This window comes from Ranitomeya imitator, chromosome 6, assembly GCF_032444005.1.
Source record: "Ranitomeya imitator isolate aRanImi1 chromosome 6, aRanImi1.pri, whole genome shotgun sequence".
Lineage (NCBI taxonomy): Eukaryota > Metazoa > Chordata > Amphibia > Anura > Dendrobatidae > Ranitomeya > Ranitomeya imitator.
In genome coordinates this window covers 176,954,847-176,971,927 of record NC_091287.1, presented here as the reverse complement: position 1 = coordinate 176,971,927, position 17,081 = coordinate 176,954,847, and the positions used below count along the sequence as shown (strand labels likewise).

General features: G+C 41.2%; 1 protein-coding gene across 1 annotated transcript in view; it reads right to left on the bottom strand.

Annotated features, from left to right (window-relative positions):
- Nucleotides 1-17,081, bottom strand: part of ITGA9 (integrin subunit alpha 9) — a 720,867-nt gene that overhangs the window by 11,262 nt on the left and 692,524 nt on the right. The window contains exon 27 of the mRNA XM_069730329.1: nucleotides 14,757-14,876. Coding sequence (XP_069586430.1) covers nucleotides 14,757-14,876 — 120 coding nt within the window. The remainder of the gene's footprint in view (nucleotides 1-14,756; nucleotides 14,877-17,081) is intronic.

Genomic DNA, 17,081 nt, shown 5'->3' with positions numbered 1-17,081 from the left:
CCCCTTAGAGTTTTATCTTTGGGGTCATCTGAAGGCAATTGTCTATGCTGTGAAGATACAAGATGTGCAGCATCTGAAATAACAGATACTGGAAGCCTGTGCTAGCATTTCTTCTGTGGTAGTGATATCAGTGTGTCAGGAGTGGGAGAAGAGGGTTGCATTGACAATCCAACACAATGGGCAGCACTTTGAACACATTTTATAAGTGGTCATAAACTTGTAAATAACTCATGAAAGAATAAAGTTACCTTACAACCAAGCACACCATTGTTTTTTCTTGTGAAATTCTCAATAAGTTTGATGTGTCACATCACCCTCTTACCATTAGAAAAAATAAAGTTGGATCTAAAATAGCCAACTTCAAAATGGCCGCCATCATCACCACCCATCTTGAAAAGTTTTTCCCCTCCCATACACTAATGTGCCACAAACAGGAAGTTGATATCACCAACCATTCCCATTTTATTTAGGTGTATCCACATAAATGGCCCACCCTGTATATTCACTATTATTGTGCTCTTTACCCACTGTGAGATTATTATTAGAGTGAAGCAAATATGTTCAGATTTGGTCGCTGAATATGAATTTGACATATTCATGCCATATTGCTACCCTATTCGTGCCGAATTTATGTTTGATGATCAGTTCGTTCATTTCTACTCCCATTCAATCCAATTACATTCCGCGAATATTGCAAAAACAATAGTTGCTGCCGATCGTAATTGGAATTGAATTTAGAAAAATTTGCTCAACTCCCTATTATATATATTGTTTTTATTCAAAAAGTATTTGTTTGCATATTTTTGCATTTTATATGCATTTTTGCCTATTAATTGATATTTTATGACAAGCAGTTTCTGATTTACATATATATCTCACTGATAGCAATCAGGGTATTTCACATTTTTGGTGTTGCCATTCATTATGTGTGGTGCACGTTTTATGCTGGCTGCTTCACACTTGGATTTTAATCTGTCCCATATGTGTACGGTATTTTTTGAATTTTTTGTAATATATTTTGTATCTATTAGATATAGATATGATATTTGGTTCATATGCATTTTTTTGTTTTTTTCTTGCACTGCAGTGCTTACTAATGCAGAACCTTGTTTAGTGGTTATATATGATACCATTCTGAGTATAGCTTAACTTTGCGGGTACCGTGACCATTTGTTACATAGGCATCCAAGGATATTTGTACATTCCAAATATAATGGGGAAAAAAATCTCCTAGTTGGATGTTTTTTATTCATGTTGGAATAAAGCTCATGCATATTTTTAAATCCGGAATATGGCTGAAAAGCGTCATACTTCAGCCTAATTGCTGTTCAACTCTGTGCAGTATCTTAAGTCACGTATCTTGGTGACAATGATTGGGACTGTTCAGCAGATCAATTCCAGGCTAGAGTCTCAGAGCCAATATCAGAGCATGCCACCCTAAAAAAATTCTCCCTGACATCCTGTCCCTTGTCAGTTATACATATTTATTCTGCTGCTGGTGCTAGATTCTTCATTGCTTATTCTATTACAAGATCCACACAGTTAACTACAACTCTGCTGCCTTTTACTTATTTACTTATTATTATTGATTTTTAAAGCACCATTGATTCCATGTTCCTGTACATGTGAAAAGAGTTTTCATACAAAATACTTCTATTAATTACAATTACCGACTAGCAAAGAAGGGGAGAGGACCCTTAAGATGTACAGGACAAAATTCTACTTGGGTTTGACACTGGCCTGCCTTTTTATGTAATCTGAGTGCAGCATGAAGTAGGGGCTGAGACAACGATTTCAGTGGTGTATCATTTATTAGACTTTGCGTAGTTTTTTCAATATAATGAGTGTTTTATCAGTAGGAGATTATCATTGCTGGACTGGTGCAGTGCATCCTGGTTTAGTAGCCGAAATCGGACTGAGAAAAAAATCGCAGCATGCTGCGTATTGCTGCAATTCTCGGACGAGACTCGCCAATGCAAGTCAATGGGTGCGACAAAAAAAACGCACAGCACTCGCATCATGCGAGTGCTGTCTGATTTTTACGCACCGGTGTCCTTTGAAAAGCCGGCAATTCAGCGCGGTGTACAGTAAAATCACACTGACAGGTTAGATTAGAGTAGATATATACACATAGAATAGGTATATATGCATATATATATGTCAGGGAGACACCTATATATATATATATTTATATTTAATGCAGCGCTAGATAGCAGAAAAGCCGGTAATTCAATTGCCGGCTTTTCCTATCTCCTTCCCAAACCCGACATGATATGAGACCTGGTTTACATACAGTAAACCATCTCATATCCCTTTTTTTTTGCATATTCCACACTACTAATGTTAGTAGTGTGTATGTGCAAAATTTGGGCACTCTAGCCAGTAAATTTAAGGGTTAAATCGCGGAAAAAATTGGCAATTTTCTCCGCCAGAGTGGTAAAGCCAGCGACTAAGGGCAGATATTAATAGCCTGGAGAGGGTCCATGGTTATTGCCCCCCCCATCTAGATGTCGGGTTTGTGAAGGAGATAGCAAAAGCCGACAATTGATTTACCGGCTTTTCTGCTATCTAGCGCTGCATTAAATATAAATATATAGGTGTCTCCCTGGCATATATATGTATATATACCTATTCTATGTGTGCATATCTATTCTATTCTAAGCTGTCAGTGTGATTTTACTGTACACTGCGCTGAATTACCGGCTTTTCAAAGGACACCGGTGTGTTAAAATCGGACAGCAATACGGATGTCATACGGATGTTGCGATAAAAAAAAAAATCGCATGACACTCGCATGACAATCACATACGTTACATCCGTTTTTTCGGTCCGTAAATCGGACCGTTTTTTTCCTGGCAAGTGGAAAGGAGCCCTTAATGTGAGAATTTTGATTCTCTCCCTCTCGCTTCTACTTCAACTTCTGTTATTACAATACTAAAGAATATTACACACAGTGCACTCATGTGTGTGAGGATGATGCTTAATATTATAATAATCGTATTATAATAAAATAATATTTAGCAATTAGAAATGTGAGCATAACAATTTTTTTCTTACTAATAGAACAGTTTTATTCACTCTATTTTAGATGTTTTTCAAAAACAGCCCTGGCCCGCTTCTACCGACTACGCACATAGCCTGTTAAGAAATCAGCCAGGATTTCTGAGTAACGTGTTCTCATGTGGAGCACGCTGGCATGAGATCTATGGTATGAGAGGTCCTGGTTTCCCCCAAACCTCACTCACAAAGTGAACTTACAGCCAAATAAAATAGGAGAACTATTTATGTCTACCAAAAGTAAAAAAAAATATTTTTACACTCATATTAAAAGAACTGTAATTTACTACATGGTATTGACTGCGACATTATCAGCAATGTAGAGACATATTATGGATATATGCAGTACAAAACTATAATCCAGTGATAATAGCCCACAAGAGGCACATACTATAATCTGCCTGAGTGCCTATGGGTCCTTAGGCATTAATCACTCCTCAGTATTTGGTCAGTATTTTGTATCAATATTTGTCAGACTGTGGAGTGCCTACCACAAGAGGTAGTAATGGCAGACACTATAACAGCCGTTATAGAAGGGCTGGATGATTTCCTCAATACACATAACATTGGGGGTTAGAGTTAATTTAGTGACAAAATGTACAATTGGTGGAAAAAGGTTGAACTTGGTGGACCGGGGTCTTTTTTCACCTTATGTAACTATAAAGGTAATTGATATGGCCTTACACCGAGTTCAGATACATGTGGGATCTCTTGGGGCAATCGCCTCCACAAACTGCAAATACGATAGGATCTGCTTACAGCTCCGTGCACTCATCCGCATAACAGACAGGTGCAAGAGCTACCTGGTATCTGTATATATTGTCAGAGGTTAGCAGGGGATCATGTATATAGCCATGCGCGTGGCAGAGCTTGGTGTATGCAACGTCCTTCGAAAGGGCACCTTTCTTTAGCGACGTATGTCGCATACACCAAGCTCTGCCACGCACATGGCTATATACATGATCCCCCTCTAACCTCTGACAATCAGTTCTGATGAAGATCTGGGTTAAGACAGAAAACGTTCAACTTTTGATTGCAACAACATAAAGAGACTGTTTCACCGTTCATCAATTTGAGTGCCAAGCTCTTTTCATGGTGCTACACACGGGCTGGTTACCATACTTGGGCACCTGCTCTGAAATTAGGAGTGCTGTATACTACTCTTTATAATTCTTTAAGAGGCGGGCGCCTTAAGAACTGCACATGTAAGAAGATCTAATGAAAGTAGTTTACTGTGAAAAGAGTTAGAACTGACTAATGCTTTATTCACACCATACACAAATATCAGAAGGATACAGTGGCATGTAAAAGTATGGGCACCTTTGGTCAGTGCATGCAATCTCACAGAATTGGAGTCTCACAGAATTTGAAGAATTTTCCAAGGAACAATGGATGAAAATCCATCAAACAAGAATTGAAAGACTCTTGTCTGGCTACAAAAAGCATTTGCAAGCTGTGATACTTTCTAAAGGGGGTGAAACTAGTTACTAACCATGCAGGGTGCCAAACCATTTGCATCAGCCCATTTTCCTTTTTGTAATTTTTAACCCCTTAAGCCCCGAGGGTGGTTTGCACGTTAATGACCAGGCCAATTTTTACAATTCTGACCACTGTCCCTTTATGAGGTTATAACTCTGGAACGCTTCAACGGATCTTGGCGATTCTGACATTGTTTTCTCGTGATATATTGTACTTCATGATAGTTATAAAATTTCTTTGCTATAACGTGCGTTTATTTGTGAAAAAAAATGGAAATTTGGCAAAAATTTAGAAAATTTTGCAATTTTCCAACTTTGAATTTTTATGCCCTTAAATCACAGAGATATGTCACACAAAATAATTAATAAGTAACATTTCCCACATGTCTACTTTACATCAGCACAATTTTGGAACCAAAATTGTTTTTTGTTAGGGAGTTATAAGGGTTAAAAGTTGACCAGCAATTTCTCATTTTTACAACACCAATATGTTTAGGGACTATATGACATTTGAAGTCATTTTGAGGGGTCTATATGATAGAAAATAACCAAGTGTGACACCATTCTAAAAACTGCACCCCTCAAGGTGCTCATTCAATAAGTTTATTAACCCTTCAGGTGTTTTACAGGAATTTTTGGAATGTTTAAACAAAAATGAACATTTAACTTTTTTTTCATAAACAATTTACTTCAGCTCCAATTTGTTTTATTTTACCAAGGGTAACAGGAGAAAATGGACCCCAAAAGTTGTTGTACAATTTGTCCTGAGTACGCTGATACCCCATATGTGGGGGTAAACCACTGTTTGGGCGCATGGCAGAGATCGAAAGGGAATTGAGATGGGACACCATGTTGCGTTTGGAGAGCCCCTGATGTGACTAAATATTGAAACGCCCCACAAGTGACACCATTTTGGAAAGTAGACCCCCTAAGGAACTTATCTAGATGTGTGGTGAGCACTTTGACCCACCAAGTGCTTCACAGTAGTTTATAATGCAGAGCCGTAAAAATAAAAAATCATATTTTTTCACATAAATGATCTTTTCACCCCCAATTTTTTATTTTCCCAAGGGTAAGAGAAGAAATTGAACCCCAAAAGTTGTTGTGCAATTTGTCCTGAGTACGCTGATACCCGATATGTGGGGGTAAACGACTGTTTGGGCGCATGGCAGAGCTCGGAAGGGAAGGAGCGCCATTTTACTTTTCAATGCAAAATTGACTGGAATTGAGATGGGACACCATGTCGCGTTTGGAGAGCCCCTGATGTACCTAAACATTAAAACCCCCCACAAGTGACACCATTTTGGAAAGTAGACCCCCTAAGGAACTTATCTAGATGTGTTTTGAGAGCTTTGAACCCCCAAGTGTTTCACTACAGTTTATAATGCAGAGCCGTGAAAAATTTTTTTTTCACAAAAATGATATTTTAGCCCCCAGTTTTGAATTTTCACAAGGGTAACAGGATAAATTGGATCCCAAAAGTTGTTGTACAATTTGCCCTGAGTACGCTGATACCCCATATGTGGGGGGGGAACCACTGTTTGGGTGCATGGCAGAGCTCGGAAGGGAAGGAGCGCCATTTGGAATGCAGACTTAGATGGATTGGTCTGCAGGCGTCACGTTGCATTTGCAGAGCCCCTGATGTACCCAAACAGTAGAAACCCGCCACAAGTGACCCTATATTGGAAACTAGACCTCCCAAGGAACTTATCTAGATGTGTTGTGAGAACTTTGAACCCCCAAGTGTTTCACTACAGTTTACAACGCAGAGCCGTGAAAATAAATCTTTTTTTCCCACAAAAATGATTTTTAGCCCCCCCAAATTATTATTTTCCCAAGGGTAACAAGAGAACTTGGACCCCAAATGTTGTTGCCCAATTTGTCCCGAGTACGCTGATACCCCATATGTGGGGGTGAACCCCTGTTTGGGCGCACGAGAAAGCTCGGAAGGGAAGGAGCACTGTTTTACTTTTTCAACGCAGAATTGGCTGGAATTGAGATCAGACGCCATGCCGCGTTTGGAGAGCCCCTGATGTGCCTAAACAGTGAAAACCCCCAATTCTAACTGAAACCCTAATCCAAACATACCCCTAACCCTAATCCCAACAGTAACCCTAACCACACCCCTAACTCTGACACACCCCTAACTCTAATCCAAACCCTAATCCCAACCATCAATGTAATCCAAACCCTAACTTTAGCCCCAACCCTAACCCTAACTTTAGCCCTAACCCTAACTTTAGCTCCAACCCTAACCCTAACTTTAGCCCCAACGTTAACCCTGACTTTAGCTCCAATCCTAACCCCAACCCTAACCCTAGCCCTAACCCTAACCTTAGCCCTAACCCTAACCCTAGCCCTAACGGGAAAATGGAAATAAATACATTTTTTTAATTTTATTATTTTTCCCTAACTAAAGGGGTGATGAAGGGGGATTTGATTTACTTTTATAGCATTTTTTTATACTGGATTTTTATGATTGGCAGCTGTCACGCACTAAAAGACGCTTTTTATAGCAAAAAAGTTTTTGCGTCTCCACATTTTGAGACCTATAATTTTTCCATATTTTGGTCCACAGAGTCATGTGAGGTCTTGTTTTTTGCGGGACGAGTTTTTATTGGTAACATTTTCAGGCATGTGACATTTTTTGATCGCTTTTTATTCCGATTTTTGTGAGGCAGAATGACCAAAAACCAGCTATTCGTGAATTTCTTTTGGGGGACGCGTTTATACCGTTCCGCGTTTGGTAAACTTGATAAAGCAGTTTTATTCTTCGGGTCAGTACGTTTACAGCGATACCCCATTTATATCATCTTTTTAATTTTTTGACGCTTTTATACGATAAAAACTATTTTATAGAAAAAATAATTATTTTGGCATCGCTTTATTCTCAGGACTATAACTTTTTATTTTTTTGCTGATGATGCTGTATGGTGGCTCGTTTTTTTGCGGGACAAGATGACGTTTTCAGCGGTACCATGGTTATTTATATCCGTCTTTTTCATCGCGTGTTAGTCCACTTTTTGTTCGGCGGTATGATAATAAAGCGTTGTTTTTTGCCTCATTTTTTTTTTCTTACGGTGTTCACTGAAGGGGTTAACTAGTGGGAAAGTTTTATAGATTGGGTCGTTATGGACGCGGCAATACTAAATATGTGTACTTTTATTGTTTGTTTTTTTAATTTAGGTAAAGAAATGTATTTATGGGAATAATATATATATATTTTTTTCTTTATTTAGGAATTTATTTTTTTTTAATACATGTGGAAATTTTTTTTTTTACTTTTTGACTTTGCCCCAGGGGGGGACATCACAGATCACTGATCTGACAGTTTGCACAGCAAATAGGTGATAGGCAGCTGACACCCGCCGCGATCGGCCGCGCTCCCCCCGTGAGCGCAGCCGATCGCATATGACGTACTATCCCGTCACTGGGAATTAAGTCCCAGGGCACCTTGACGGGATAGTACGTCATATGGGATTAAGGGGTTAATATGTAAAATATTATAATTTTTTTTTTGCCTAAAATACAAAGGAAATGTGTCATCTTTAACTTTAGTCCTTATAGGGATTATTTCATCTTCAACTTGCTATACTGTTCACAATAACAGTAATTTTGACAAGGAGCGCCCAAACTTGTACATGTCACTGTATGCCATATCTTTTTTTAATACTAAAAAGTGATGCAACTCTATACCTCCTTATGGTTCCCATTCAGCTGTGTCCCTTTTTCTGCTCTATAGTGTTTTTTTCCTTTACCCAAACAAAAATATATTTCTGATCCAAGATCATCCTTACATGAAAAATATCATAATTCCACTTAAATATACATTGCCCCCTCGAGTAACAATATTAATTCTTTCCAGACAGACCATTTAAAGGTGAAATCCTTGTAACTTGAGACAACAACTCTATGGTAAACCTTAAAACATTGTGCAAACGCTTTACAGACGACTGTAGTTAATCATTGCAATGATTCAGGGCAGTTGTCTGAAACACATTTGCACAATTTTTTAAGATTTGGATCTGAAGTTGCGACTTTTCCATTTTTTAATTTTTTTTGCTAAATAGACGAGGCTCTTAACATAAGAAACGGATGCTAGATTTTCATTTTTGCAACCCGTTTAAGTAGTCATCTTTTTTATGTAACCAGTGGAGTACCACTAATAGCAGCAGACCACGCAGCCACTAGCCGGTATCACACTTTCAAATGTATCTGCATCTTGAATGCAGATACAGTTGAAATCAATGATGGAACAAGGTGCCTTCAGCTTTCTCCATCTTAGCGCGTTGGAACTCTAAGGGGCTTCAATAGGACCAAAACTACGTGGCAAGGGCTGCAAGGTCATGAGATATGATCTCCTGCGACACCAATGTTTTTTTTTATAGGAAGGGGGTGGACCCAGTTAGGACAACTGCTATGGGCCACAAGACTTGTATGCAGGGCCGGCTCCAGGTTTTCGAGGGCCCCGGGCGAAAGAGTCTCAGTGGGCCCCCCCTTTAACACATACTCCGATTTATGATGCACAGATACGGCAGAGAAATGTATAGTACAATGCCAGATTTCACTTCTTACATGAGTGACAGCTATTGTAAATTCTGCAGTGTATATATACAGGAGGAAAGGTGCTGTGCAGTGTATATATACAGGAGAGGTGCTGTGCAGTGTATATATACAGGAGGAAAGGTGCTGTGCAGTGTATATATACAGGAGAGGTGCTTTTCTGTTTTGAGTTTTTCTATGAAACAAAGACTTTTCTACATAAACAACATTGTTTGGTTTTGCGGCCCCTACAGATCTGTGCTACAAAGTAACAGGCGGCTCGGGCATTAATGAGGGACCTGATGCTGAATCCTTTCCACAAACCCTAATGACCCAATTAGTGCCCTGTCATTAGAAGCTCATTAAACGCCTCCCTGTCCCGGGCAGTCATGTACAGTATGGGGGATCCTGCAGCCCACCCCCTGACTGCTCCACACCATACACTGCCCTCTGTCGCGCTCACTATTACCCTGTGCATTTCTCTGTCATCGTTACCCCATGTTACACTTGTCACCCCCCACTACAGAGTAGCAGGGCAGCCAATGTCACAGGTCACCCCCTCCCGGACCCTAATGGCAGCAGGAAATATCTGCTCCTCTATTGGGTTGGAACCTTATTTAATCAAGGAATAATGTGGATTTGTTGCTGGTGGCTGCAGGGGAAGGGTTACGTGATGCCATGTCCTTGGTGGGAGCAGTGGCAGCTGCTGGGACCTGGACAGAGACAACTAATGTTGCTGTGACTGCACAGTGTGATGTGGAGGAGAGAAGCTGAGACTCCGGAGCAGAAATCACCCACATGCCAGCACTGGGCAGAGTCCCTCCAGTCACCAGCCTGGGGCCACGGGGCCCCAAGGTACAGCCCACAGCTCAGTTTTATCCATGGCAGCAGCTCCCCTTCCTCCTGGCATCTGGTTAACCCCATTTATGCGGGTCGGATTGTTATCTTTAAGGTTTAGCAATAACCTTCATAAAGATGGGAAGGGGTTAAGCTTCTTCCTATCCCACTGGTGCAGGTTTGGTGCAGCATGCATGTATTCTGGGAGAGCTGGGTGGCTACAGGCTGCACCCCACCAGCTGCTCCTCCAGACATCACCCACATTTTTAGGCAGCGGAGACAGACAGCAGCAGACTGAGCCACAACTTCAACCACTGCTGGATACCATAACACTCACTCAGGCACTGGTAGGATGGAGCTCCTCGGAATCTGCCTGATAAGTTCAGCTCAGCACTGCAGCCACCCAGGGGGGAGAGCAGAGAAACGTGCTCTCTCCGCCCACAAACAGTCACACTGGCTGCCTTCTGTTAACCCCTATGTGTGCCTGCCTGGCTGCACTGACTGAGTGAGAAGATGCTTGTGTCAGAGCTGGCACATAGGGGTTAAGAGAACGCAGCCAGCAGTGACATTGTGGGCGGAGAGAGCATGTTATCTCCTGCTCTGCTCTCCCAGCTGTAAGTGGGCCCCCCTCTCTCCCCAGGGCCCCGGCATTTGCCCGGAGTGCCGGGTGCTGACGCCGGCCCTGCTTGTATGCCCCAGCATGACGTTTTAATACAACCTGTATAGGATTCATTCCTAGTCCGCACTTTCAATACTTTAGATGGGAAAGCATTGCAGTCTAATGTATCCAATACTACTTACGGTATTTAGCATCTCTATAACAGAATAGGATTATTCTCATACAACATATAAATAATACTGCTAATAAAGTGTTATTTCTTGTATTCCTGGAGACCTTCTTTTCATCTCTATTTCAGAGCTATCAAGTACATTCATGCATCTAATGCATTCCAGCAGGAGATGTGACAGTAATCATTTACTGGACAGAACTTCCATATGGTGCATATGCAGCTGAAAATAACATTTACAGCTATAAAAGTTCATCCAAGCATTCTAAGCTAAAGAGACGAAATGAACTATTCTGTATTCTATTCTGAACTCAGTTTCCTTCACCTGAAACTGGACTCAGAGGGTTTGTAAAAAGACTTGACTCCCTCATTAACGCAATGTGGCTGGGGTGCCGTTTATTATTGGCCATTAATTATTTCCAGGGCAGAAATTGGGAAATGAGTCACAATAAAATGAGTAATAGGATATCCACAAAGGCAAAATCAAGGAATGCATCTTGGAATGTTTTTTTTTCACAAGCACATCGGCCAAAGGAATTGAAGAGAATGCCAGAAGACAGAGCAGAAGCAGCTCTATTAAGGGGTTTTCAAATCAGCTTGGATTAAGTTCCTTAATAAAAAGCACTTCGTATTTTCTAACATATTCTATAAAGTCCTGATTCCGCACAGAATCACTGTAAAGTGTCCCATATCCCTGCTAAGAAGCTTCACTTTTTTTACAATGGCTTCATAGCTGCTAACACCTAATCTCAGTGTGTCAGTGTTCCAAAAGTTTTTACACAACTTCCTACCATAGTTATTAACATTAAAGAATTCATGGTGTGCCTAACATCCCAAGAAGCACACAAAGTTTTATGAGTACAGTATTTGACTGGTTAATTCACCAAAGCTTTACATCCCAGAATAACTTTCAGAGGGAAAAGCCACTTTTGGAACCATATTTTTGTTGTTCCAATGTATCCTGGAAAAAAAACATGAAGCCATTTTGCAAATAATCTTGGTTGAATGTCTCCTACTGTTTTTATATGTGGCTTCTTTGTTGTTTATAGTCCTGTGTGTCTTACAAACAAACTCAGTGTATTCTGTCTCTGCAGTAACAATTTTTTTCTGCCTGTCTTCTACTGCTTGGTAAAGATGTACAGTATTTTTTAGACAAGACAAGTGTACATGGGGTAGCAATGTCCAAGCTCACTATGCTAAGCCTATATTGGCATTGCTGGCTGAGACTGGCATATAAACTCCAAATGTCAAAATATTTGTGCGCAACATTCGAGCAGCATGAAAATATTGTGACTTATTAACGGGTTCTACAATAGAATTCTGGCACAAACATATTAATAAACAGGGCTGAAAGTCTCAGAGGGACACTGATTAAGTCGTATTAAAAGTATACATACAAGTGCTTCTCACTAAATTAGAATATCATCAAAAAGTTGAGTGATCTATTTCACGTGTTTATTTCTGCTTGTTGATGATTATGGCTTACAGCCAAAGAAAACCCAAAAGTCATTATCTCAGTAAATTAGAATAATTAACAAAAAACACCTGCAAAGGCTTCCTAAGCATTTAGAAAGGTCTCTTTAGTCTGTTTCGGTGGGCTCCACAATCATGGGGAAGACTGCTGACTTGACAGATGTCCAGAAGGCAGTCACTGACAAACTCCACAAGGAGGGTAAGACACAAAAGGTCACTGCTAGTGTTGAGCATTCCGATACCGCAAGTATCGGGTATCGGCCGATACTTGCGGTATCGGAATTCCGATACCGAGATCCGATACTTTTGTGGTATCGGGTATCGGATCAATAGGGATGTGTAAAATAAAGAATTAAAATAAAAAATATTGATATGCTCACCTCTCTGGCGGCCCCTGGACATCACGCTGGTAACCGGCCGGCTTCTTTGTTTAAAATGAGCGCCTTTAGGACCTGAGAATGACGTCGCGGCTTCTGATTGGTCGCGTGCCGCCCATGTGACCGCCACGCGACCAATCAGAAGCCGCGACGTCATTCTCATTCACAAAACTCCTAATTCTAGGAATTAAGGACCTGCGAATGACGTCGCGGCTTCTGATTGGTCACGTGCCGGTCACATGGGCGGCACGCGACCAATCAGAAGCCGCAACGTCATTCGCAGGTCCTAAAGGCGCTCATTTTAAACAAAGAAGCCGGCTGGTTACCAGCGTGATGTCCAGGGGCCGCCGGAGAGGTGAGCATATCAATATTTTTTATTTTAATTCTTTATTTTACACCTCACTATGGATCCCAGGGCCTGAAGGAGAGTTTCCTCTCCTTCAGACCCTGGGAACCATCAGGATACATTCCGATACTTGATGTCCCATTGACTTGTATTGGTATCGGATATCGGTATCGGCGATATCCGATATTTTTCGGGTATCGGCCGATACTATCCGATACCGATACTTTCAAGTATCGGACGGTATCGCTCAACACTAGTCACTGCTAAAGAAGCTAGCTGTTCACAAAGTGCTGTATCCAAGCATAATAATGGAAGGTTGAGTGGAAGGAAAAAGTGGTTGCACAAGAAAGCTGGATAACCGCAGACTTACATGGAATATAATGAAGTGGAGAGGCACACAATCCAAGCTGCTTGAGGTCTAGTGTGAAGTTTCCACAATCAGTGATGGTTTGGGGAGCGATGTCACCTGCTCATGTAGGTCAACTGTGTTTTGTCAAGAACAAAGTCAGTGCAACCGTCAACCAGGAAATTTGAGAGCTTTTCATGCTTCCCTCTGTCGACAAGATTTTTGAAAATGGAAATTTCATTCTCCAGCAGGACTTGGCACCTGTCCACACTGCCAAAAGTACCAATACCTAGTTTAAAAACAACAGTATCACTGTGCTTGATTGGCCTGCAAACTCGCCTGACCTTAACCCCATAGAGAATCTGTGGGGTATTTTCAAGAGGAAGATGAGAGACACCAGACCCAACAATGCAGACGAGCTGAAGGCTGCTATCAAAGCAAGCTGGGCTTCCATAACACCTCAGCAGTGCCACAGGCTGATCGTCTCCATGCCATGCCGCATTGATGCAGCAATTGATGCAAAAGGAGCCCCGACCATGTATTGAGTGCATTTACTGAACATACATTTCAGTAGGCCAACACTTCAGATTTTAAAATCATTTTCAAGCTGGTGTTATAAAGTATTCTAATTTACTGAGATAATGACTCTTGGGTTTTCATTGGCTGTAAGCCATAATCATCAGCATTGCAAGGAAATGAAGCGCGGTCTGGGGGAGCACTGGGGAATAGTCCTGTCGGCAGGTAAGGGGAGTTACAAGCGGTCCATCTGTAGCAGCTCTAGCTGTATTCCCCCGAGGGAGGGATGGAGTGTGAAGAAAAAAAATTGCAATGCAGTCTGCAGAGCGCTCAGATAAAAGTCGCAGGGGGCCAGTGTTGAAGAAAATAAAAACCACCTTAGTGGTTGTGGATTAAAGGTTTTTATTTTCTTCACCACTGGCCCCCTGCGACTTTCATGTGAGCGCTCTGCAAACTGCGTTGCAATTTTTTTTTCTTCATAATCATCAACAGTAACAGAAATAAACACTTGAAATAGGTCACTCTAATGACTCTATATATGAGTTTCATTTTTTGTATTGAAGAACTGAAATAAATTAACTTTTTGATGATATTCTAATTAGTGAGAAGCACTTGTCTAGGATTTGCCGGCACTTAAGATAAAAAATAAATGTAGTTGGAAATGTTAGTTTATTAGTAAACATTCTGTAAAAAATGGAAAAAAAAGATTGCAGCAGGGCCCGCATTTTACTACAGTTTACATATATGTATCGCTCCAACTTTTCACTTGAATGTTTATCTGAAAATGAGGTGAAGCAGCCCATTACTGGAAATGAAAATGAAAACTAAAAATAACAAAAAACAAGATGACTTTCAATTCAGTGCAGCCAGTCCATTGCAGGCATAACTTTTCATTAACCACTTAACAAAGATCCTACATGCAATGGAATGAGCCTAGGACAGATTCACATAGCTACATTTAGCATCTCATTTCCTCGGGGTTTCTGTGTAGCTCACCTTCCACAGCAGTACAGCCAGCAAAAGAAATATGAGGATCCCGACTAGTAAGCTAATGGCAATGATCCAACCCACCACATAACCACGTGGTTCCTGATTGTGTAGTGCCTCAAAAATAACCTGCAGAGAAAAAAGAATAGGGAATGATGACAATATACCTCACAACCAAGCATACATATAAGGCTACATTCACACTCATGCTTGCTTTGTAATTAACATTTTTTATAGAAAACCACAAAAAAACCCTCAATTATTGCCCTCATTGTTTGTTTTATTCTCATCGACAATTAAGGCTCCATTCCAAATGAACAAATATGGTGCCCATTTTCCGCTGACTTTTACAGTGCCAGAAATGTTATGTACATACTGCAAAAAATATCCACAGCATTAATTGACAAAATTTGCAAGTTCGAGAAATGCGGCAAGTAAGTTTATGCTATGGATGTAAGTGCGATTTTCATCCTTTGCAATGCATTGGGAGAAAATGTACGAGTCCTGCATCTGCTTTACAATGATATCGGCAGTGGTAAATACTGCTGTAACATTGGAATCTCCTCTGGCAGAGCTTAACACAGTGCTGGTCAAAAGTTTGGACGCATTTTTTAATGCAGGGGTGTCCAATCGGCAGCCCAGGAGAGCTATGAGTGAGGCACACAAAATCGAAAACTTACAAAGTATGAGATTTTTTTGTGATTACGTGTCCCAATGTCATGTAGAGCAAATATAAGTATGCCCTCTCATTATACTACTCGTGTGGCAGGGTGCAGCTTCTAATGTGATATCTTCCAAGCGCAGACAACTAACAGTGACACCATCAGACATTACATGTGCTCACGGCGACTTGAATTTCCCCCTCGCTTTATAATAAGCCCTCAGCAGTGCTCACATCAGCAGCAGATTTCAGGTGAGGCCACAAATAACAAAAAGGCCCCATCAACCCCTTGGTTGTAAAATCACAACTGGTAGGCACATGCCAGGCCTGTGTTGGGAGTGAGGGGGCCAAGGGCCCACATCCCCAAAGAGACACCTTGTGAGGCCACTGTTCTAATGGACATCACTTGTGTTGCTTGCTCCAAGTAAATCTCTAGTAACTTCTTTGCAGCAATTCAACCATTAAGGCCTGATTCTTTCGGTCTCCTCTGAACAGTAAATGCTGAGATATGTCTGTGCATCATTTATGAAGGCTGTTATATGAGGAGAAATCAATTTGCAGTTTCTAAGGCTGTAACTCTGATGAACTTATTTTCTGCAGAAGAGATAAGTCCTGGTCTTCCTTTCCTATGGTGGGCCTTATGAGAGCTGTTTTTTTAACAGAGATTGATGGTTTTCATGACTGCACTTGAGGATATCTTCAAGGTTCTAGCAATTTTCCAAACTGGAAAATAACAATGATATTCGCTAAATACACCTGTGGTGAATACTAATAAGAATGGGCTGATGAGCACCTACCTGTCAATATGAGTAGACTCTGTATGGATGGTGTCCTCCGTACTGAATGGCGATCTGTAGTATGATCCATGAAAGTGTGGTGGATATTGTACCTTGAATCCGTGCTGTGGTGGACAAACAGTGTCGGCAGCGTTCCAGCCGGCCATGCTTGCTCAGACACATGTTTGAAAAAATTGCTGCCCTGCGCACTCGTGACATCACTAGTTACCGGCTCTCAAGGCAAAAAAGAAGAGTGCTGATTATCCGAAGAGGCATTAGTGGCAGCGCTGGTGCATATTTGTAATTTGTGACTAATTTTACAAACTGATTGACCTTCATGTCTTAAAGTAATGATGTAACATCTATGCTGGTTTGTGCCTCTTCTGTTTCAGCTTTGGCGCCAGTCTTATTTATTCCCTGGGAGTTTTGGTGCTGCATTATGAAGGAGATTTGGGGTTAATTTTGGTCTAGGTTTTTATCACTCATTCACGAGAGCCCTAGGCAAGACAGTCAGCATTTTAAAGGGAACCTGTCACCAGGAATAATGCTGTTAACCTGCAGATATGGGGTTAATCTTCAGGTTAACAGCGTTATGATGCTGTCCGGCGCCAGCATGCCGCAGAATGCAGTGGGGAGAAAATTATCTTTATTCTCTAAGCCAGCATTCGGTTTCAGTCATGGAGGCGAGGGTGGCGTGGATCAGTCACCACTCTGAGTATACAGAGTGGCACTGTAACTGCACCCTCAGCTTTACCTGATACTCGCCCTGCATTGCGGACGGCTGTCAGTCAGGGCCAGGGCGCTGTTACAGCGGCGGCTCTGTATACTCCAAGTGTGACTGAACCACCACCGCCCCTATGACTGAATACCGAATGCTGGTGGGGAGAATAAACATTT